Consider the following 25,161-nt stretch of genomic DNA (forward strand, 5'->3'; position numbering starts at 1 on the left):
GTGTCCATGAAGCTGAGCCGGGGAACGAGAGCGAGCGAGTGGAGTTCTCGAATCTCGTGCTGCTTTTCTGCGAGCTTATCCGTCATGATGTCTTCTCGCACAACATCTACATGTGCACCCTCATCTCACGTGGTGACCTGGCATCCGACTCCCATCTGCCCCGTCCACGCTCCCCCAGCGACGAGCCCTCTGACGAATCAGAGCGCAAAGAGCAGGATGCAGGAAGCAGTGTAAAAATGGAGGCATGTAGCTTTTTTTCTGTCACAGTCAAAGTCAGTTTTTATTGCTTTTAACTGTATTTGGGTTTTTGTTTTTCTTAGGATACTGGTATGTCCGAGTCAATGGAGATTGATCACAACTCAAGCGCTAACTTTGATGAGGTTGGAGAATGCATTTTACTACACTTGTCTGTTTTGAAGTAGTAATGGTACCGAGGTCACTGATGAAATGTATTGTTGTCTGAACCTTCAGCAGATGTTTTCTCCTCCAATGCACTGTGAGTCGAAGGGAAGCCCTTCGCCGGAGAAACCTGCCCCGGAGCAGGAGAGCAAAAGCACTGCCAAGGATAAGGGCATGGACCCGGCCTTCCCACTGGTTTACGAGCAGCCCCGACACATACAGTACGCCACCCACTTCCCCATTCCTCAGGTGAGCTCACACAGGACTGATGGGAAATTATGTTTTCACAACATAGATATAGATATGTTAATAAGATCACACTTTACAGGGTTCCTACAGGGTTTGGAAAATTATGGAAAAGTATAGAATTTGATTTAAGTAATTTGCAGGTCTGGAAAAATATTTGTTTCCAGACTATTTCAGGGTTTTTTTTATAATAGAAAATAAAGAATTTAATTAAAATTAATTGTGTTAAGTGAGATTTTATGGCAGCTGTTTAGTGATTCTTTTATTGTCAAATATGCACTTTTTGATTATGCAAACTGCAGGTTATAAGCATTTTGGTTTCCTTCTTACAATATTCTTTGCAAAACCTTTGCAAAAATAGAAAATATATAGACTTTTATGTGCACACGAGAAACCATTAGACTTAGCATATAGAACAATGCACACTGAGCCACTTATTGTGTTATCAGCTCATTTTACAGTGTGGTTTATTGGTCTCCACAAAGTATATGTTAAAGAGACCTAAGGATTTAAAACATTGCATACTGCCCTAAAAGAGAAATTGAAACCATTTTTAGAGTACCAGTCTTTTTTCTAGACCCTTGTACCTGGCAAATTTGATGTCATCTGACAATTTCATGCATGTTTTCTTTGCCGCCACAGAGGATGTGTTAAATTGGACATTACGCCTTGATATTAGTAATACAATAAGAAAAGTCAAATTTTGAGCAAGTAGCTCTCTGTTAATTCATGTGCATCCATGCTCTTGTTTTATTCATAGTGATGCACAAAGGAAATAGGTTATATAAATATAAAAATTTAATGCATAATCATGCAAAAAAATCCCATGTGCATGTGAATAGTTTTTTGAGGGCACAAAAAAGTGTGCGTGTGTGTAAAAGTCACTTCAAGAAAAAAAATCAATAAATATTTACAGATGACTGTACTGTATACAAAATATAAAGCTGAAAATGTTGTTCTTTGAACCATCTATGTTAAATACTGTCTGAAAATCTACTGAGATATGTATTAAAATAGAAAACATTTCAGATTGTTGATTTTACTGTATGTTTGATCAAATGCATGCAAGTTTGTTGAGCATAAAAGACCGGTTGTTTTTCAGGAGGAGAGTGCAAGTCATGAGTGTAACCAGCGTCTGGTGGTTCTCTATGGGGTTGGCAAACAGCGAGATGAAGCTCGCCACGCCATTAAGAAGATCACCAAAGACATCCTGAAGGTTCTCAACCGGAAAAGTACAGCAGAGACAGGTACGTCAATGAACACAACTAGGAATGCACTGAATGTTTGGCAACCAAAATTATTCAGCTGGAAATAGCGAATTAGGCTTATTCGTTTGGCCAAATGAGCGAATAGGCCGAATAAATTATACCAAACAATAATGTGACGCAATCAATCAGAGGTGCGCACTAATGCAGCAAACATGTCGGCAGTGTGGAAGCATTTAAAACTGTCAGAGAAAGATGCAAAATGCTGTCTAATACACGCACAAATAGTATGTATTCTGACAGCGCTGCACAAGCTTGTTAGCCAGGTTTTGAAGCCTAAAGCATGAGGAAAATCTGTGTTGAAAGAGTGTAATGAGATTCATTCATAAATTTGTCAGCAGAGGTATTCTTATGGGTTTCTGCCAAAATAATTCAAGGTTCATAAATGTTAGTATTGTAATTTTAATGTTGCTCTGTAAAATAAAATAAAAAAATAAGACAAAAATAATGATAATCATTACAACAGCTCTATTAAATACATTTATTATAACATTCTCCTTTGCTCAACAGGGCTGGTTTGTTTGTACATTAAAAACACATGCCTGATTCAAGAAGGGGGTCTTAAAATGGCCAAAGAATATTATTTGACTAACTTATTAATTTTAAGTTACATTGTGCTTTGTTGGTAGGCTATAATGTCTACTAAAAATGTTCAGCAAGACAAAACTGTAAAAAGCAAATATTAGCTATTTAATTTATGCATTGGTAAAAAAATGGCAATGCATGGGGGAAAAACCATGTTCGATAATCAGCCTTCAGCCCAGTGTGTAATTTTCTTTGGCTTCGTGCCAAAGAATTTCATTTCATTGCATCCCTAAACACAACTCAAACTGACAGATTTTCTTGACTAGCTGTATTATTAATTCCTCTGGAAATTTAAGTGCAAAGCTCGTTTAAGGAATGGTACATTCAGGCCCACTTTCACGGACAGAGCTTAGACTAAGCCATAGTTCAATTAGGACATTTAAGTCATTTTCATAAACATGCTTAGGAAAAATCATTACTGGTGTGCATCTTAAGACAAAACAAATGCACTGATATATTTTAAGATCAATCAGTGCAATTTTTTTTTCAGTTGAAACAGCTTAGACTTACATTTTACTCAGCTTAAGCCTTGTCTTTGAAACCGGGGGTCAAAGTCATTATTTACTAATCCTCATGCAGCTTTTTGGTATGTACCACAAATCATTTGTGCTGCATAATGACAGTCACAATCAGTCTTGGCTGCAGTTGTGTGCTTTAGCTTCACCTTTCGGCTCTGAGTGACACATTTAGGTCGCCTCTCTCCTCATGGGCCGAATAGAGACCGTTCATCACTAATAATTTCATTAATTTTTTCCTCTCTCCTCCATTATTAACAGCCTTTCATGGCAATGAACTTCTGTTGCTGTCATTGAATATTCATAGATGTGACCCTATTTCAATGCAAATAGCAATCATTGACTTATTAGATTCAAGCTTAGCCGCCGACTCGGTCAGAAAGAGCAGCCCTGCGTTTGCTTTTACTTTTTAATAGAGGTGTAATTGAACATCCCATTATTTCCCTCATAGCAGACTGATCCTCGGTGCTGACATTAAATGGCTCAACCCACAGCTATTATTATTTCAGGCACGGCACACAACACTGACCCGTAACCCCGTGGCAGCTCTGTTCGTGAATAAGTCACCCGTTCGGGAGCTTTTCATTTGAAAAAGCCTTTGATGGATTGGCCCCTGTGGTTGACTGATGGATTCTGGATGAGGGCACTTTATGCTTTGATAGCGATCTCTCCATTTCATCTTATTGAAATCCTGTTAGGGCTCTATCTCTCATGCGTGCTGTCTATTCATTGATTTTTGTCTTTTGTTTTCTTTCCTCAGGAGGTGAGGAAGGTCAGAAGAGGAAGAGGAGTAAACCCGAAGCCTTTCCCACTGCTGAAGACATTTTCTCTAAATTCCAGCACCTCTCACACTTTGACCAGCACCAGGTCACCTCACAGGTCAGTCTGACTTGCATCAATGAACTGCTTTGACCTACTTTTTGCCATAAATCAAAATATACTTCTATATCATTTTGGTGCACATTCTGATTTTGCTCAAATAGTGTTCATGAAGTAGTGTGTATACATTGTTCACACTCTCAGACAGTGGATTATATTTCAAAAGCCTCAACTGTGTGTATGAGTATCTTGCACGAAAAGCAGTTTATTTTTCCACAGTCTCTCCAACTTTAAATGTGCAGCTAGTCAAATAAGCAAAATTTCAGCTCCTTTTACAGGAAAGAAAGGTCTGTTCTCAATAGCGCAGTAATGCATGAAGCAATGCTAGCACAGAAGTTGCACTTAAAACAGTTTCTACCTTCAACCAATGGACCTCACATTTTCAGGTTTCTCATAGTGGAAATCATCAGAGTTGGCTAAAATCCAATAGCAGTGAATAGAAGAGTACCACAAATATATTTTTTCTCAAATAGGAAAATTAAAAACTCCACGAAAGTGTTTTCATGACTTCAATCAAAGGAAAAAAAATGTTTCGAGACTTATATCGGCAGTCGATGTCAAATTTACCATCCCTCCCATTAGAAACACTCTCGCATAAGCAAGAATATTTTTTTATAACTTGAAGAATAGTGTTATAAATGTTCATACATTTAAAAAAAAAATCAAGTTATGAAAAACTTCCAAGGATTTATGATAATGATGACCGTTAAAATGTGTCATCACAGTCTTGTGAAAAGGGTCCAGATTTGTGTGACCAACTTGAATATAAGCAAAATCTATGTGGGGAAAAGTTCTGACCTCACATGACACTCCCAATATTATGAATTCCAGTTGAAATGCCAAGCTATGGAAAATGTGACTATACCTTAACAGGTTGTTTTTGTTACTGTGCCTTTAAGAGTTCTGTCTGTCAGTGAGCTCTGTTAGGATTGCCTAACCGCACTGAAACCTGAATAAACTACACAGATCTTAAATTCTGAGCTATTTTTAAAACATTAGGCATCATACACTGGTCAACTTTGTAAAAGTGACCCATGTTTTGTTTTGTTTTTTGTTTCATGTTGACAAAATGAGTCTGAATGGGCGCTGTCAAATTTTGACCTACAGACAAAAGAAGTGAAAAATGTCAGTTATTGTCAAATTTGAGGTTTTCACAGAAATTAGTTCTTTAAGCCCTCTTCTAGCAATTCCAATGCTCCACATAGTGATTAAACATCTAAAGTGATCTTTATTTGTAGGTTTTCTGATAGGATTACCTTTTTCTTTGCTCACTTCTGGATGACTGCTGCTGCTTCTCACAAGTTGTAGGTCTGTTATTGCAAAGTGTAGCATTCCAGTTTTGTGAATATGTATATTGAATTATTGATGACATGGTGAAACTAGTAAATTATGATTTTCAAATCAATGCTGATCAAACAAAACAATCGTGCTGACTCACTTTTGCAAAGTGCGTACAGGACACGATCTCTCTATAAAGTACATTATTGTAAAATGTCTTTGTGAGAGTCACACAAATAATTTGAGCTAATGGTTGGGCAATAATCTGATGTGTAACATTAAATTAGATCCATGCATTACAGTAGGTCCTGATATAGATCTGTCTCAATTTTAATCAAACATTAAAAGTAATGATGGAATCACTCGCTGCTCTTTGTTAAACTGTGGCTTATTTGCATCTTTGTGCTTATTTTTAATAACAAAGTTAAAATAAAAAAAGCTATAATGTGTTTAATAATATAGCAATTATCATTAAGAAGAGAATTGGAGGAAAATAGGAAAAACCTGGTGATTTTTGCTTTGGAGTCTTCAGAAAACATTTTTGAAGATGTGCTCATTCTGACTCATTTTGCCTGAATGTTTACAGAGGAATAACTGGAAATCATATACTAAACAACTGAGGATCACACAACCAGACTGCAACAATCACACAGAATGATCACCTTGTTACTAGGAGATGCATGACAACAATAAAACATTGTGTTCTGAAATCATTTCAAAATGTCAAACATGTTTGATCTCCCCCAGCTGGATGTGATCATTGTCATTTGTCTGGAGCTAAAAAATAAATAAATAAGAGACATGATTTTCTGCAAAAAAGTTGTTGATTCCAGCCTCCTAATATCCGCAGACTGGCCCTGATTTTCTAGCATCCAGACTGTAAATCTGGGCCAAATTTGTGTAGAGTATCCAAGCCTACTGATTTAAATTCCTTGTAAGTCATGCCCATCTCCAAATCTCATTAGCATTCAGATGTCATTCAGATGGTGTGTTTGTGTTCTCACAGGTGTCCAGGAATGTTCTGGAACAGATCACCAGCTTTGCCTTAGGGATGTCCTATCACCTCCCACTGGTCCAACACATCCAGTTCATCTTTGACCTCATGGAGTATTCTCTCAATATAAGTGGCCTCATTGACTTTGCTATACAGGTAGGAACGCTGATCCCAAAACATCATCTTTGACTTTCTGTGTGTGGTTGTGTGAATACCAGAGGTCGATATTGCATTTCACTGATACCGATAGCTAGGTTGGATCACACTGACCGATACCGATTTATCAACCGATATTTTTTAAAATGGCTACTGAATGGAAAATAAATAGTGCTCAACTAAATAAAAAATTTTGTAAATAAAAATATTAATATTTCTACAGTAAAGGCCTTTCCACACTGAGCATGATGCAAAAACGACCAACAATGCATATTTCCTCAGATATGTATATTATATATGGTTTAACGTCGTCCACCACTCAATATGAAGCATTGACTCAAGATAAAGTTTGGTTGTATGCTAGAGACATAAACTATCTATAATGCTTACAAGAAAACATATAATTGCTTCTATATAAATTGAGGTAAAGTTAGCATCATGCCACATTTGAAAATGTAAGTAATTATTCATGTATTTGCTTTAAACCCACTTTAAACCATCTTTGAGTGCTTGTAATAACTTCCGATTGTGATCTGCAGTATAATGATAATTATATGTGACCCTGGAGCACAAAACCAGTCTTAAGTCGCTGGGGTATATTTGTAGCAATAGCCAAAAATACATTTTATGGGTCAAAATGATTGATTTTTCTTTTATGCCAAAAATCATTAGGAAATTATGTAAAGATCATGTTCCATGAAGATTTTTTTGTAAAATTCCTACTGTGAACGTATCAAAATGTAATTTTTGATTAGTAATATGCATTAAGAACTTAATTTGGACAACTTTAAAGGTGATTTTCTCAGTATTTTGACTTTTTGCACCCTTAGATTTCAGATTTTCAAATAGATGTATCTCAGACAAATATTGTCCTATCCTAACAAACCATACATAAATAGAAAGCGTATTTATTGAGCTTTCAAAAGATGTATTCATCTCAGTTTTGTAAAATGTAACCTTATGACTGGTTTTGTGGTCCAGGGTCACATATGTATGTGTATATTATATGTAACACAAATCTTGTGCTTGTTATGTATAGAAAAGTAGAAAAATGTTTCAATCAATTTTTTTTTAATACGGAAGATCAAGAGAGTGAATGTGGTGTGCTTTCGCTTTGCGAAACTGAAAAGATATGTCAGACTGGTTGTGGAATCTGCTGTTTTATTCCAGCGCATCATCGTGTGCGATATTCATTTAGCTTTTTAGCTATCGATGTAGAAAGGTCTTAATGCAGCATCTCGTCAACAGATTAATCACTTAGTAATGATATGAAAACATGCATTACAATATACTGTGAATCATCAATCATGATTTTTCAATTTAAATCAGCAGTTCGCGCCAGTGTCCCGTCCTGTGCATGTGTCTAAACAAACTGCACGTGCTGTCAGTGATTTCCGCCACTAGAGGCTGCTCTCGTGCTGTATAACAAAGACTAAAGGGACTTTGCTGTATAATAAGGACCTTCTCTGCTGCTCTAGCAACAGGCCGAACCTGGATAAACTATCGACATGGATAGCAATAACCAATAGTTCCGCCAATCAACTATCGGTGCAGATTAATCGTCCAAACCGATACATCGGTCGACCTCAAGTGAATACATGCTGTCCGTTTGGCAGTGTAGATGTTCTCCCGTGTTTAATATACTACCTCATACATGTTTTTTAAGGAAAAGCATTATTACTTTGTCTATCAGTGATTAACTTCAGCATGTGTTGTGTCTTGTAGCTGCTGAATGAGTTGAGTCTGGTGGAAGCAGAACTCCTGCTGAAGTCCTCCAATCTGGCAGGCAGTTACACTACAGGTCTTTGTCTGTGTATCGTGGCAGTTCTGCGGAGATACCACTCTTGCCTCATCCTCAACCCTGACCAGACCGCACAGGTCTTTGATGGGTACGTCATACTGATGTTTAGGACATTTTTTTGGGATTAAAAGGAAGCTATTTGGTCAATGAGGACCATAATGTATCATTCTCTGCAGGCTGAGGATTGTAGTCAAGTCTGGAGTGAACCCTGCAGACTGTTCCTCAGCGGAACGCTGTATCCTGGCCTATCTCTACGACCTCTATACCTCCTGCAGTCACCTGAAGAGCAAGTTTGGAGAGATTTTCAGGTGAGCGCAATGAATCCATACTACTTTGTAAGAATTTTTTCCATATTCTTCGTCTCTAATGGTGTTTGGTTTCCTGTGAATTCCCACAGTGAGTTTTGTTCAAAGGTGAAGAACTCTATCTACTATAACATCGACCCGTCAGACTCTAACATGCTTTGGGATCAGATGTTCATGATCGACGCCATCGCTAATCCTACCGCACACAACCTCAACCACTCCATGGTGGGAAAGATCCTCAACGACAGCCCAGCTAACCGATACAGCTTCGTGTGTAACGTGCTCATGGACGTATGCGTGGACCACCGTGATCCCGAGAGGTTGGCATCTGATTCTGTTGATTTATCTTTTGAACCAGTTCTTTATAAATGATTAAATAGTTTAAGAATTGAAACAAGATGCAAGTATTAGATAAAAAACGAAATATTGTACTGTCAATAGAACTTAAATTTAAACTAAACCTAGCACTAAACTAAATGGCAATAAAAATAAATAAAATACCCCAATAAACAAAATTGACAAATGCACATTAAACAAATTAAAACGAAAACTGAAAATACTAAAATTTCAGAATTTCAGAATATTAATACAAATTTGTATATAAATAGTAAATAAATAAGCCTTTACTTTTTTTGATAAAATATCAACATTAGAAAACAAACCAGTGTTCAGTTAATAATTAGCAATTTAATGTTAATAATCAAACAGTAAAATATCACAGTAAATTAGCCTGTAGGCTGATTTTTTTTTTTTTTTTTTTTTTTCTAAAAAAAAAAGTTATAAAATAGTTTCATTTGTTTCTGATAAATGTTATTTATCACAAATGCAAAAAAAGTTTTGATGTTTTCAAACATGAAATGTTGAATATTCTTTTTGGGAATTATTAAAAATGTAAAGACACTTTAAATGTGAAATTTAAGTAAAAAAACAATTTTTTTACTTTTAACTTTTTATTTTGTGAGTTTTTGCAAGTAAAATTTAAGTAAGGGTGTGTAATGTGGCAATTTTTGATTGCGTCTCCACAATCTGCTTTTGAAGAAATATACTATATTTCGTGCTACAGCGCACATTCATTCAGATGTAATTCTGGCACCTCCATCTCAATAGATTGTACAACGCTTGTTGCATTGCAGAATGCATGCTCAGCACCGCTGAGAGTTTTGCACAATCTTTAAACCGAAACTGAAAATAGAACGTGCACGCATTCAAAAGCTTTTCGACTTTCCAATGTGTGTAAATTAGGCTACATAACATATTTAGGCTGTCATTAATATGTAGGCTACAATAGGTTGTGTAGTTGTTTATAGCTCTGTATCATGCTTGAAAAATTCGGTCTCTATTTGCACTTTGAATAGTGAGAGAGTAGCCTACTTTGATTATGGCTGCATTTATTGTTTGCACCTAATACGAGTAAGAAAGAACTTTGTTTATTTTTTTTAATTCTGCTTTAGATTGTTTAAAAATGCAGTGGTTGCCTCTAATTTAAACGGCTCTACCTGTAATAGAGAAAATAAACATCTTGTTCATGTGCTCATATTTTCATTCATTCTTGTCCCTTGCTTAAAGCATAAAATAAATATTTAAAAAAAGGCTTTCAGAATCAGCCCATTTGCTTGTAAAAAAATCAGCAATCAGAATCAGCCATGAAGAATCAAGATTGGTGCATTACTAAAAAAAAATACTGGGCAATTGGCAGTTGTGGTGCACCTTAATATTCATTGGGTGCTCCTAAATTTTTTGGGTGCTCCTAACTTTTTGAAGCTAGAAGCACCAGCGCTACCAAGTAAAAAAGTTAATTTCGAGCCCTGTATACAGGGCAACTTTTTACCCCGATTTTGAATTTTTGGTGTATTTTAAATGCATTTTAGTAGACTAAATCATGCAGTGAAAGCATCCGCTCTAAATTTGCACACACAGAAGTTTAATGACTGCATGTTTTTTGTTTGCTTTGCCTCAAGTGAGGGACATACTCGACAATGTAAGATCATTAAAACAACAGTTAACCTATAATATTATCGTAGACAATATATCACACACTCGTATGATGTGCACTAGCCCCATCGGGAAAGTGAGAGTTCTGACAGTTTGCCCAATCCTCGTTCATGCAGTCCTTATTGTTGAGCCCTGTTTTTAATTTTATGATTTTACCATTTTACTTTCAAAGTTTAAATTATAGTATCATCTGTATTTAACGAGACAAAAATGGTCTAATTTAGTCGCTAGGAAACTTAATGGCCAAATAAAAAGTCTTTAAAAATGTATTGCCTTTATAAAAATGACCAAGGCGTCTTGCATAATTCTCCATAAGCATCTTCAGTAATGGCAGAACAGCTGCATGGCATCTGTAGCTGCACCTGCTCTCCTCAGTTAACAAATGTTTGTGGTTTGTTTCAGGGTGAATGATATCGGGATCCTGTGTGCGGAGCTGACGGCGTACTGTCGCTCTCTCAGCGCTGAGTGGTTGGGAGTGCTCAAAGCACTCTGCTGCTCCTCCAACAACGGCAACTGCGGCTTCAATGATCTGCTCTGCAACGTTGACGTGCGTCATGTTTTGTGTTGACACGTTTTGCATATCATGTTATCTCATTTGGTCTTTTAAGCAAATTTGCAATACATTTGACTTAAACAGGTTAAGATTCATTTTTCTGACTTGTCAATGAAAATTTCCTGATAATTTACTCACCTCCCATGTCATCCAAGATGTTCATGTCTTTCTTTCTTCAGGTTTTTTTTTTTTGAGGAAAAAAATTTCTCCATGTAGTTGACTTCATTGGTGCTCAACAGACTGAAGGTTAAAAATGCAGCTTCAAAGGGCTCTAAATGATCCCAGCCGAGGAATAAGGGTCTTATCTAGCGAAATAAAGGGTTATTTTCTAAAAAAAAATAACCTCAAATGGTCATCTAGTCTAGTTTTGCGATGCCAATGTGTACGTTGTGCACTCCGGTTCAAAACAGTTAGGGTATGTCGCAAAACTCCTGAAAAAACGCCCTACAATGCTTCAAAGGAACCAACCCACTGTTTACAAAGTGAATGCGTAAAGGTGGTCAAACAGACTTTACAAAAAAGGTAAAACAGTGGTGTAGGATGATTTTGAAGTTGGAGGAGAAATGAAATGGGAGTTCTTCAGCATACCCCAAGTATGACGGAGTGCATAGAATATGCATGTGCATTGCAGAGCTAAAAAGTGTATAAATATTAAAAAAAATAGCTAAAACAAAAAAATGGCTGATTGTTTCGTTAGAGAAGACCCTTATTACTCAGGGGATTGTGTGCAGCCCTTTGAAGCCGCATTTTTAACCTTCAATATGTTGAGCACCATTGACGTCCATTATATGGAGAAAAATCCTAGAGTGTTTTCCTCAAAAAAAATGTAATATCCTTGCGACTGATTATCTGGAAAAAAAAATTCTGGAAGTGCAATCGTTTAATTTACCCATCCTCAGGCCATCTGAGATGTACTTGATTTTTTTTTTTTTTCTTCAGAAAAACAGTAAAGAAGTTTTTTTTTGTTTTTTGTTTTTTTGGTGAAACCGTGGCCCTTGGTGAATCATAAAAAGCATTCAGTGGCTGCCCATTCGTAAAAATTAAAAAAGCATATCAAGGAACACAGAATTAATCCCTGTGGCTCCTAACGATATTTTGAGGTCTCATAAAGTGAAACAATCTGTCTGTGCAAGAAACTGAACATTATTTACGCTGCTTCTGCGCAGACTTCCCTTTCGCTTTGGACTTTGAACCCTGGCTAACGAAGACGTGCAGGGCTGTCAGAATAAATACAATTTGTCCATGTATTAGACAACAACGCTCTGTAGTTTATTTACTAATGGTTTAAGGCCATTTTGCGATTTCAGTCATCATACAGTAACCAGCAACAACCACCCCTTTCTCTTCTCATGGAAGACATGCAATGCAATACTAAAGAGTCTTGTGCTGTCAGTGCTTGTAATGATTTTTGCATCTTTCTCTGACAGTTTTAAATGCTTTCTCACTGCCGGCATGTTTGCTACATTAGTGCGTGCATCTATTTGATTGTGTCATGTCATTGTTCGGTATAATTTATTTGGCTGAAAACAGAAAGAGCTGGGTTTTTTTTTTTTTTTGCTATTTTCAGCTGAATAATTTCGGTTGCCAAACATTCGGTGCATCCCTACCACTGACTTGCATTTTATAAATCACCAAGAACCGGCTTAGTTCCAGCTAAAAACTGTCCTTACACTTCTACTAAAGAAAAAAGTAATCTACATCTTGGATAGCCTGAGGTTGAGTAAAATTTAGCAAATGTTCATTTTTGTTTGAACTATCCCTTTAAATAGCTGTATTAGATGTTCCTGGTGATAATCGAATGTGTTTCTCTTTGGCAGGTGAGTGATCTGTCTTTCCACGACTCTTTGGCGACATTCGTTGCCATCCTGATCGCTCGGCAGTGTTTGTTGTTGGAGGATCTGGTGCGATGTGTGGCCATTCCCTCCCTCCTAAATGCAGGTACGGCTCTTTCATTCCATGCCCCACAGTATTCCACAACCTCCTGCCATACAAACATACAGTCACTGCATACCTCACTCTTGAAAATGCAGTCGTTCGGCTTTTCACAGTTACCTAAAAGAGTTCAGAAAGACGTCAGTACTAACTGCCAGCCTGTTTGATGTCTCCGCATTTCACACGGAGCAGCTTTATCTTTAGCTGTGCTGGTGTGTGTCCTGCGGTCAGAGAGCTGCCTCTGCCGCCCACAGTGTCTCTCTCTCTCTCTCTCTCTCTCTCTCTCTCTCTCTCTCTCTCTCTCTCTCTCTCTCTCTCTCTCTCTCTCTCTCTCTCTCTCTCTCTCTCTCTCTCTCTCTCTCTCTCTCTCTTTCTCTCTCTGTCTTTGATTGGCTCAATGCACAAGGAGCTATTCAGGGAAAGATGGATAGATGCTGTTATAGAAGTGTGTATTTAGAGAAGGCAGTGAAAAATGTGTAAATGTAGGGAGAACATATTTTGTTATCGTGTCAATGTTTGTTCACATTACAAATACTGATGAACACTATCTATTAGTGTTTTCACGATATTAAAATTTTGACTCCGATATGATACCTGACTAAAATATCTTGATACTACCACTGAACCGATGCTATAACAAAAACATAGAACGACTGGTAAAGTAAATGAATCATAGATTATCCAAATGGAGGTTATAGTTATTCTATCTATTAAAAAAAGCATTTTATCCCCCTTTAAAAAAAAATAATAATAATAAAAATCACATAAAACAACTACCGAGCTTACAGGTATATAGAGATCTTTGCAACTTTAATAGCTAAAAGGATAAAGCCAAATCTTATTTCATGATATAGTCATTTTATTTCACAGTAACAATTTATATCATGATATTGTCCATTTTTGTTATTTTATCTGTTATTAATAATAAGAGCAGAGATGCAAGTAACAAACTAAAGGACAAATACAATAAAACAAAGACACAAATGAAATAAATAGGGCCCTACGAAATTAGTTTTATTCACAAATTCCGTTGTTCCAGTTTTTAATTTTTCTTGCCTCTATTTAAATGGTTACAATAAAACATATTAATCAAAAAGCATGACTAATTAATTGAAATCATGAAATGCACACGATTAACAGCAATTCCTTATAAGTTTAACAGACATTACATTTTAAGGCCCTATAAAATGCGTTTTATTATTTTTCTCAAATTCAGTTTTATTTTTATCAAATTTTGTGAATCTGTTTTCTCTTAATTTTCTGCTTTCCATTTTAATACTTTCATTACATTTTAATAATCAAAAGCATGTATAATAAATGTATAGAGACTTTTTTTTTTTCTCAGAAATACAGTCCTGTGTATTTACAATTTTCTCGTAAATAAATTCTGGTATATAATTTGTCTGGTAAATATTGTTTTAATAACATTTTTATTATTAGTAAGTACTACTATCATTACATTAAGTATTTTTTCTTTCAAGTTAAACCAAACTTTTATTTTGACGGGTTGCTGCCTTTAAGTTTCAGTTTGTATATGATATGAGAGAGGTTTTTCTCAAAAGTAACAGTAAATGCTCATGAACTGACTCTCACAGCAGTTCTAGATACTACTTATGTGTTGATGTACCCGTATATTGAGGCGGCAGAGGCTGAAAACACTGTCACATGCCCTTCAGTATGTGTGTGGTGAACTGTGCGTTGATTAATTCATACAGAGACATGCCAAATGTGCAGGATTCATATTTAAATAGGCAAAATCTATGATATTCCATGTTATACAGTTAATTCTGTTTTTATATCCGGATCCCGTGATTCTGTCCATGTTTTCTGCTTCGCATAAACAGTGTTAATATGGCTCTTATTAAAATGCTTTTTTAAAGAACCAGTATTAGTAAAATGCTAAATCGAACCTTTTTTTAAAAAAAGGTTATCGTAATATCTTTTTAGTACCAGTATGTCGTGCAACAGTAGTATCTATTAGGGCTGGGTATTGTGACCAATTCTGCGTTTCGATTCTAATTTTTATGGTTTCGATTTGATTTCGATTTCGATTCGATATCGATTAGCTATCAATATTTCATTTAAAATGTTAGTTTTGCAGACATGGGATCCATATTTTGATATAAATGCTGGTAACTGAAACTCTGCACTTAAGTTTATTACTGAAATACACATCTACATTAATAATAGGGTGCACACAGTTGTTTATTTTAAACAACTTTTATTTTAAATGAACACTAACAAGAAGTCATAAATATGTGCATCCATTGTACACCATGTAAACAAACTGCAAAATGCACATTACTGTAAAAAAATAAAAAGACTGTAAATGTGCAACAGTGAAATCTATTAAGAACTTCAAACATGTTTAAGAAATAAAACATTTTTCTAAATTTGAAATGTACAAAACACTAGGGCTGGGCGATTTGGCCTAAAATCTAAATCTCGATTAATTGAACATTTTAACCCGATTACGATTAATTAACGATTATTTTATTCATTAATAAAATGATATTTATTTATATTTAAATAATATATATATATATATATTTTTGCCTTCATAGTTCACTGACAAGTTTGGTACAGTAAATATGCTCACATATTACAAGTGAGAGATTTTTGAATGAAGGGTGCACACACTATCTATGATTATTTATTGAACATTAGTGTTGAACAACTGAAATTAAAGCACACATTGCTTAAAACGAAAATTCACATTTTTCCTAAATTAGTGAAAATAAATAACATGCACTTTTGGAAACAAAATAATTTATTTATAAAATAATAATAAATATTAAAAGTAGAAAATAAGCGGTATCTCTTCTAAATAAAATTACTCTTGTATATCCTGTAAATACTTTTTACTGTATAAATACTGCTTAAGCTCTCCATCAACATGTCTGAGGAATAACGTAACGTAACGGAGCGGGGTCACGTGACTCCACACGCAGTAGTGTTTTTAAAGGGAAAGTAATTGAAATAATTGACCTGGAAAAATTTGATCGATTATAGGTTCTGAATGTCGATTTCGATTACTTTTCGATTAATCGCCCAGCCCTACAAAACACGCCCATCATAAAGCCCTTGCCTGCGTATACAAAACATTCTAACTGTTCATAAAACTAACAGTTCTTAACTACAGCCTTATTATTTTTGATCACCAGATTTTTCTGCAAAAAAAGCAGCTGACGGTGACACCCTCAGGAGGAGTGGTGAATATTCATATCTTCTTAGGTGAAGCACGCGCATTAAGAATCGATTCGGGGATTTCCCGAATCGATATCGTTGCGTTAAACTGGAGATCGATTAAAATCGGAGAATCAATATTTTTTTACCCAGCCCTAGTATCTATCACCCTTATGTGTACCTTCTTTTGAGAACATTTGTGTCATTCCTTTTGGAACAACATGAGGTTGAGTAATTCATGCCAGCATGTTTGAGTTTGGTTAAATCAAGTCTGAGGATTCTTTTGGAAACTTCAAAGGCTTCTTTAGCCTGGGTGTTTATTTATCCTGCTTGCTTGAGTCACAGGTGGTCTGTCTGTCTGGCAGGATACAATATTGTGATCGTCTCTTTCTGTTTGTGCTGCGTTGATGCAGCTGTGAGCCAGAAATGATGGGGTCATATTCTGGGGCCAGTGCCTTTTTATGGAAGTCTCTGGTTGTGACATGTTTGTGTGTTTGTGTGTGTTCAGCTTGTAGTGAGCAGGATTCTGAACCTGGAGCCAGACTGACTTGTAGGATCCTGCTTCATCTGTTCAGAACCCCACAGCGCAACCCCTGTCCTCAGGACGGCACCAAATCGGGTAACAACTGCCTCTGAATCAACTCTACACATGCCACCTGAACAACTCTAGACATAAACCTAAAAATAATCTTTCTGTCCACAGACAAATCCACAGTAGGCATCAGATCATCCTGTGACCGACACCTGCTGGCTGCTTCTCAGAACAGCATCGTGGTGGGAGCCGTGTTTGCCGTGTTAAAGGCCGTTTTCATGCTGGGTGAGACTTTCTGTTGTGTATTTCTGTTTTATCCAATCAAACAGGGGGATTAAAGGAGTAGTTCACTTCCAGAACAAAAAAGATAATGTACTCACCCTGTTGTCATCCAAGGTGTTCATGTCTTTCTTTCTTCAGTGGTAAAGAAATTGTGTTTTTTGAGGAAAACATTTCAGGAATTATCTCCTTATATTGTACTTTAATAGGGGTTATGCCCAACAGGCTTCCGTTTTCTGCTAAACAGATCTCCTTGCTTCCGGTTCACGCGTTTTGCATATCCCTCTTTAAATATGAACATGATTTACTCAAGGTTCATTCAAAGTAGACACTAAAAATGATCATAACCAATGTCCATCACATATGTGGATTGATATATAAAAGTTTTAAATTTTTATTCTTTTCACTAACATTTATATATAAATATCGAATGAAACGTCCACAATAAACAGCTGGCTTGTTTAACTGATTACCTTAAAAGTCCGTCGATATCGCCATTATTTATTACGGCTATTAACACGTTCTCCGACAAGCGGAAGCAATGAGACCTGTTTTCCGGGGTTGGTCATGTGACGTTCGGCATAAAGCCTATGGTGCCCGCAAGTTTGAACATCCAAAATGCAGTTTAAATGCAGCTTCAAAAGACTCCAAACAATCCCAACCGAGGAAGAAGGGTCTTATCTAGCAAAACAGTGTCATTTTCCAAAATAAAAAAAAATTATGTACTTCAACCTCAAATGCTCATCTCATGTAGCTCTGGAGGTTGGAGGAGAAATGAGATGGGACTTTTTTGACATACCCTAACTGTATTGACCCGGATTACACAGAGCTAGAAAAGACTAGCATTTGAGGTTAAAAAGAATATATTTTGTAGAAAATGACTGATCGTTTTGCTAGATAAGACCCTTCTTCCTCACCTGGGATCATTTAGAGCCCCTTGAAGCTGAATTTAAACTGCTTTGCGCAAGTTCAAACTTGCGGGCACCATAGAAGTCCACTATACAGAGAAAAATCCTAGAATGTTTTCCTCAAAAAAACAATTTCTTTATGACTGAAGAAAGACATGAACATTAAGTGATCTACTCACTTAAGGAATAGTTCAGCAAAAAATTAAAATTTGCTAAAATATTTACTCACTCTCAGGCCATCCAAGATGTAGATGAGTTTGTTTCTTCATCAGATTTGGAGAACTGCAGCATTGCATCACTCACTCACCATTGGGTCCTAATTGGGTAAATGAGTGCTGTCAGAATGAGAGTCCAAACTTCTAAGAAAAACATCACTGTAATCCACACCAAAACTTTAACGTGACGCTTTCAGCTAAACTATGAGTCCATAATTTATAATATTGGCTCCTCCTGTAAAACAAAATCATGTCTAAATCAGGAGAGAAATATGCGGAGATCAAGCTCTGTTGAAAACATTCCACAACAGCCCTAAACAAACATGTTGGCGTCAGAAACAGTAGGAGATTAACTTTTTCACTGGAAGAAGCTTTATTATCAGGGGTGCACACACTGTAAGTGGTCTGCATGTCAGCATGCGTGACCAATATAAGAAAATGCACTGCTAATAAGTTCACAGCGCGCATTTGCGTACCGACATGGTTGCAGCTGTTAATGTACAATTACCATTTTAGATAAAAATTGTAATACTGCATAAGATTTCTATTAGAACTGAAAGCATAATTATAGGCTATTTGCTGCCGTTTTCAAAGCACAATGCAAAAACGTGACATTTCTTTTACTAACACTCTTTAATCGGGAGCTCGTATACTGAAGGCCGTCTGCGTCCGTGCTCTGTTCGCATTATGTACTTGTCGGCAACCCGCCAAAATAAAAGCTTGCTAATTTAGGTTTGAAAATGATGAAAATTCACATAAAAAGTAAATATTGTTTTATTTTAAAGATTACTATAAAATAATTGTATTTTTATTTAATACTCCATTTTTTATTTTAAAACATAACACTACTACCACACTTTATTATTTTGTTTATTATTTTATATAAAAAATAAATAAGTCCAGTAATATTATTATCACTATTACTATTTTTTTTTTTTAAGAGTTATATTTAATGGGTCACACTATGTGTAGTGTGAGGACCAACTAAATCTCCAGGTACTCTTATGAGAACCAGGCTAAAAAAAACGTATAACCCCTGGTTATTATGGATGCTGGACTAGTGTTTTGGCCAGAAGTAACAAAAATTGAAACGCAGTAATGACGGGTTTGTTTCTTTAAAATGCAGCTTTTAGTTTCACAAGATGTTAAATGATGGACTGGACTGGAGTGGATTACTTGTGGATTATTGTGATGTTTTTATCAGCTGTTTGGACTCTTATTCTGACGGCACCCATCCATTGCAAAGGATGAGTTAGTGATGGAATGCTACATTTCACCAAATCTGTTCCGATGAAGAAACAAACTCCTCTAGATTTTAGGTCGCCTGATGATGACTACATTTTAGCAAATTCTCATTTTCGGGTGAACTATTTCTTTAATATGTCATGGTTATCATATAGAAGATTTAACTATACCCACTGAATGGAGAGCACCAGAAAAGGCATGAAATGATTTGGTAAAGGAAGAAGAAAGCCAGAGGAGTGAAAGATGGCGCTAATAGGACCCAGCTGGAAGGTTATGCATTCAGAATTGATTGGTCCCTAATAACTGTGACACTGTGTTTATTTCTCCAGGAGACGCTGAGCTGAAGGGTTCAGGCTTCTCCCATCCTGCTGGATTGGATGACATCGGAGAGGATGACATGGGGTCCAAAAAATCCGGAGGACGTAATGTCTCGATTGAAACGGCCAGTCTGGTGGTTTACGCCAAGTATGTGCTGAAGAGCATCTGCCAACAGGTGATGATTTCAAGAGCATCAGATTGTCATACTTGGAGGAGTTTTAGCGGTTATAATTCATTTTGTAATATGAGTGTAGATTGAAGTTGTGGAAATATTTTGCTTGGGACAGAAGTGCATTTTTAAGAGTCATCCTAACCACTAGCTTGAAAATGAGAAAATACATCACCTGTGCCCTCACTATTACCCAGAATTAGACTTAGACTCTAAAAGTGATCAAGATCCAGTCTGGAAAGTCTTTTCTGTAGACAAATGAAACTCTTTTCTTCATTTAAGATGTTGGCAATTAATTTAGCTGAATTTTGTCTCATTCAGGAGTGGGTGGGTGAGCGGTGTCTGAAGTCTCTGTCGGAGGACAGCAGTGCGCTCCAGGATCCAGTGCTGGTGAACATCCAGGCCCAGCGGTTACTGCAGCTCATCTGTTACCCACACAGGCAGCTGGACAGCGAGGAGGGCGAGAATCCTCAGAGACAGCGCATCAAACGCATCCTACAGGTCACACGCTTTCACATGACCCCATCAGAACATCTGCTCCCGAGTTGAAGCTTTTTGTTGTAGTATAGAGTAAAAACTTTTGATTTTCACATTACATCAAAAACATTAGCTTAACTACGCCTAAATAATACTTTAAACATTAGCGTTTCCCATTAATATCCTTGACCAAGGCAGCCTAATTTGTGCCGCCACAGTTTTTATACTAAACCAAAAATATGTTTATACCTATAATAATACAAGCCCTTTAACATTGCACTGTTGCTTTGGCAAATTATCTGTCATTCAGACTAAAATCCATATTGCAAAAGTGCTTAGTGCAGGCTGTAATTTAATTAAGTAATCTATATATTCCAGTGTTGTCTACAACAAAAGAATAACAGTGTTAATATGGCTCTTATCAAAATGCTTTGTTAAAGTACTGGTACTAGTAAAATGCAAAATCGTACCCTTTTTTTAAAGCAGGGTATTGTGATACCTTTTTAGTACCAGTATATCATGCAATGCTGTTGAATTAAAATGTTGAATATTTATATTCTATTTAAATGAGTTTTTGGTTGTGGGACAGCAGTTTGCACCAATTCTGCGGAATAACCCATACAAGGGCTGTCGTTGTGGAAAATGCACAATTCAGCTTAAAAACCCAGTAGGCCAAGCCTACGTACATGAAGTCAAACCACAAGTTTCTGACACCAGGCAGCTCCATTGAGTCTGTCAGCGATGGAAGAGCAGCAGAGAGTGATCAGACAGTCATTTCCCCAAGCTTAATTATTCATTTCACACCCTTTAGCCTTTAAGCCATTAATGATTTGTGTGGGTCTCACAGCAGCTCATTATTCTGGGTTGGTTTTCATCTTCATAGACTGTGAAGATTAGGGTTGTTCTGATTCCGATACTAGTATCGGAAATGCCGCCGATGCCACAAAAAAATATAGCATCGGAATCGGCGAGTACTTGAACCCACGTACCGATCCGATACCATTTTCTTAAACAAAATATGTTATTCCCTCTAGCAAATCGGAAGCCAGTTCTTCGCTGCTCAGAATGCAAGACAGGGAGTAGTGCTGTGTTGCCACAAGCAACCACTGTTTAGAGCAGCGAAGAAGAAATACAAACGTGCTAGCAGTATGTCCGCTGTTTGGCAGTATCTCAGACTGGACCAACCAGCCAGTAAAACGCCAACATGTCTCATATGTAGGGCTTTATGATTTCCGCGGAAAACACTGACGGAATCGCGGAATCCAGTCATAAAACGGAATTTACAGTTTAATGCGGAACGTCATGGAATTTGTCGAAGTTTGATGCATTAATCAAAAGTAGGTCATTACACTTAAATCAAATCGTGATATGGACTAATATTAAGCCGCAAACTGACTGTTTAAATATGAATTATGCGTGGCTGTGTTAGTAAATGGTACAGGCGCATGGATTTGTTTACTACTTGTACTGAAGCGCGCGTGACACTTATATTAAAGGGCTCCAGACTGTGACCATTTTTTCTGCCAGTGTGACTAATTTTCGTGAGCGGTCACACTGGCGCGACCACCGCTTTGTTCAGATAAGAAACATAAAACGGCAAGCGAAATGAAAGCGAAACTAAGCGAGATCTAGTGAGAATCTTTCAAATTCTGACCAAAATTCTCTGTTATAAACAGGGCTGATGTACGTCAGAAAACCAGATTAGTAATACTAACTATATAAAAAATATTACTGTTAAATGTATGTCATATAATAAAAATACTCTAGTTCACTGTATATATCACTGTATGTTTGTTTTATTAAGGGATAAGTCTGAAGCACACCATAAAATAATTTATTAGTATTATCTACAGCTGTATATAAAATTACACACCCTGGTATCGGATTAGTTCTCTGTATCGGCCGATACCCCGAGCCCAGGTATCGGAATCGGTATCGAGAAGGAAAAAAGGGTATCGAAACATCTCTAGTGAAGATAGAGCCTCCTCGCACTTAACATCCAGCAGGGTCTCTTAGGGTGTTGTCATACATTATAGGTATCCTTAAAAGCAGGATTTAAGCAATAAATGTAATAATCAAATGACGAAATTAAAATGCATATTAATCGTATGAATAGCATGGATTCTACTTATTCTCATATTAGGTTGCTGTACTAGAACTACAGTAATGCACAAATCAGTATATTGCTACAAATGGAATTTCTTTCCCAGATGTTTGTTCGATTGAGACAAAACACTATATTGCCAAAAGTATTAGGACACCCCTTCTAAAGACCTGGTTTGACTACTGTAGTAATTTCCATGAGTACAAATCTCAATGTTTAAGCATATAATGATATTCTAGGAAATTGTGTGCTTCTAATTTTATAGCAACAGTTTGGACGGGACCCTTTTCTTTTATAACTTGACAATCCCTTTGTGTATAAAGCAGGGTTCAAATACAAATAATTGATTCAGTCAGTATGGAAGAACTTGACTGGGCTGCATAAAGCCAAGTTGTAATCCCAGCTGAAAGCCTGAAATGCAGACCTTGAGTCAAAAACTTATCACAAAACACCAATGACTTGTACATAAAGGTACAGTTATTTTACACACTTCCAAAGCCTCTGCAATAGAGATGGAAATACAATTCTTAAATACATGAATTATGCTTCCATCTTTGTTGCCACAGTTTTAGAAGTGCCTTTTTCTGTTCTAAAGAAGGGGGTGTTCCAATACTTTTGTCCATATAGTGTATGTACAAGTGATTGGTGTTTGGTGATGAGATTCTGGCTCAAGGTCTGAATTTAAAGTCACACCAGAGGTCTTCAACTGGAATTAGGACTTGGCTTTATGCAGACCAGTCAAGCGGATGAGCCCGGGTCAGTTTGTGTTCATGTGTTTTTAGCAAACCGTACCTTTAGCCGAAAGCGAACTCTACTCAGACCATGTCTCGGTTCACTTTGCCTCTGAGAGGTCTTAGATCATTCGGAATGTACATAAATGGGACACAGAGTTTCCGCGGGTCCTTAAAATGTCTTAAAGTCTTAATTGTAGTTGTATCAAATTTAAGGCCATAAATAGTCTAAAATTGTACAAGAAAGTCTTATGATTTCAAGAGGTCTTAAATTTGCAGTTAACCGGAAAACTGCAATATTTCTGCCGCTCTGAAAATGCCACCTGCTGGCAGAGAATGAATTTGCATTTCCAATAAGGCCGTCTGCCGTCTGCTGTTTCTGTTCTACCAAAGTGAAAATCAACCAAAGATTTTACACTGCAAACATGCAGTAAGTTGTAAATGTGAACTAGTGGATCGACAAGAAGATAATGCATTAATTAATATAATAATTGATTGATATTTTTTAAGATTAATATAATTAATACTTTTGACAATTTTATACAACTTTTTGTTTTTGTAAAAACCTGTAAATCATGCTGTAAATTATTTTACAGTTTAATATGTTACCGTAGACATTGCCCTACTCTGCTATGGTATTAATTTTACTTGTGCAGGTCTTAAAAAAGTCTTAAAGTATTAAATTTGAGCTTAAAAATCCTGCAGGACAAAAATCAAGAGAACCGTGCTCAGACCCCTGAAAAGGGCCAAGTGTGAAAACACCCTTAAGCTCTGCTTCCATTTCTTTAAAAGCATTCTTTCCATATTCCGTCTGTTTTTCTGCTTACAGAACATGGACCAGTGGACCATGAGACAGTCCTCTCTGGAACTGCAGCTCATGATCAAGCAAAGCTCAAATAACGTAAGCAGAAGCGTGTTTACTGAGTTCATCTCAACTTGATGGTTTCTCATCTTTTCTTCAAGGTTTGTACCTGAATCTACTCTTTACTTTACAGGAGCTGTATTCTCTCCTGGAGAACATCGCCAAGGCCACCATTGAAGTTTTCCAGAAGTCTGCTGAGATGAACTCTAGTAACCCAACCTGGAATGGCTCTGCTGTTTCGGGCAGCTCTGTCTCCAATAGCAACAGTGCCAGCAAACTCAAACCTGTTCTCAGGTCAGTGACCCCAATCATTGCTTTGCAGCAGAGGGCCCTTTGCTTTTATTTACTTTTAGTTTGATGGAATTGATGGACTGGCCTTCTCTTTTTCAAACAACACAAATCAATGTCCCTATCAATGTCTAAGCTTGGGCTCATGCCCTGCGTGTTTCTCAAATACTGATGTTATTCTTGTGTTTCCTCCAGTTCCTCCGAGCGTTCAGGGGTCTGGTTAGTGGCCCCTTTGATTGGTAAGCTGCCCACCTCAGTGCAGGGTCACGTCCTGAAGGCTGCGGGTGAAGAACTGGAGAAAGGACAGCATCTGGGACCTTCCTCACGGAAAGAAAGAGATCGGCAGAAGCAAAAAAGGTAATGGACTTGACACCAGCTTTAGAGCTGCTGCAGTATTTACTCTGTTGCTTTTCTCCTGCTGTTTAGAGTCTCAAATGTACCTAAACATGTTTCCTAGATGTGCTGCTTACTAGGTTTTGAAACGGTTAGTTCTAAACAGTATACAACAAAATTATACTGCCTTATGAGATGCTGCAGTGATTTGTCCAAATCGGGCATCATGTTACTCCAAGAATGCATTGTAAAATGTACTCTACTGTTTAGAATTTTTTTTTTTTTATCTCTTATGCTCACCAAGCCTGCATTTATTTGATCCAAAATACAGTAATATTTTGAAATGTAAAATATTATATTTTGAAATGTAACTTATTCCTGTGATGCAAAGCTGAATTTTCAGCATTGTCACATGATCCTTCAGAAATCATTCTAATATGCTGATTTGCTGTTGAAAAAACATTTATAATTATTATCAATATTTAAAACAGTTGAGATGTTTCATGATTCTTTGAATAGAAAGATCCAAAGAAAAATATAAAATAAAAAATAAAAAGCTTTTTAACATTACTACACAATACCATTCAAAAGCTTGGAGTAAATAATTAATTTTA

At 36.7% G+C, this 25,161-nt stretch overlaps 1 protein-coding gene across 1 annotated transcript in view; it reads left to right on the forward strand.

The window, feature by feature from the left end:
- Positions 1–25,161, forward strand: part of med12 (mediator complex subunit 12) — a 47,707-nt gene that overhangs the window by 14,307 nt on the left and 8,239 nt on the right. Inside the window, exons 13-30 of the mRNA XM_073820265.1 lie at positions 13–242; positions 321–380; positions 475–648; positions 1,748–1,892; positions 3,771–3,889; positions 6,174–6,317; positions 8,043–8,206; positions 8,295–8,426; positions 8,516–8,743; positions 10,818–10,962; positions 12,786–12,906; positions 16,595–16,705; positions 16,790–16,903; positions 19,595–19,758; positions 20,074–20,253; positions 23,894–23,965; positions 24,060–24,220; positions 24,410–24,571. Of these exons, the coding sequence (XP_073676366.1) occupies positions 13–242; positions 321–380; positions 475–648; positions 1,748–1,892; positions 3,771–3,889; positions 6,174–6,317; positions 8,043–8,206; positions 8,295–8,426; positions 8,516–8,743; positions 10,818–10,962; positions 12,786–12,906; positions 16,595–16,705; positions 16,790–16,903; positions 19,595–19,758; positions 20,074–20,253; positions 23,894–23,965; positions 24,060–24,220; positions 24,410–24,571 (2,626 nt within the window). The remainder of the gene's footprint in view (positions 1–12; positions 243–320; positions 381–474; positions 649–1,747; positions 1,893–3,770; positions 3,890–6,173; positions 6,318–8,042; positions 8,207–8,294; positions 8,427–8,515; positions 8,744–10,817; positions 10,963–12,785; positions 12,907–16,594; positions 16,706–16,789; positions 16,904–19,594; positions 19,759–20,073; positions 20,254–23,893; positions 23,966–24,059; positions 24,221–24,409; positions 24,572–25,161) is intronic.

The sequence above is a fragment of the Garra rufa genome, chromosome 16, assembly GCF_049309525.1.
Source record: "Garra rufa chromosome 16, GarRuf1.0, whole genome shotgun sequence".
NCBI lineage: Eukaryota > Metazoa > Chordata > Actinopteri > Cypriniformes > Cyprinidae > Garra > Garra rufa.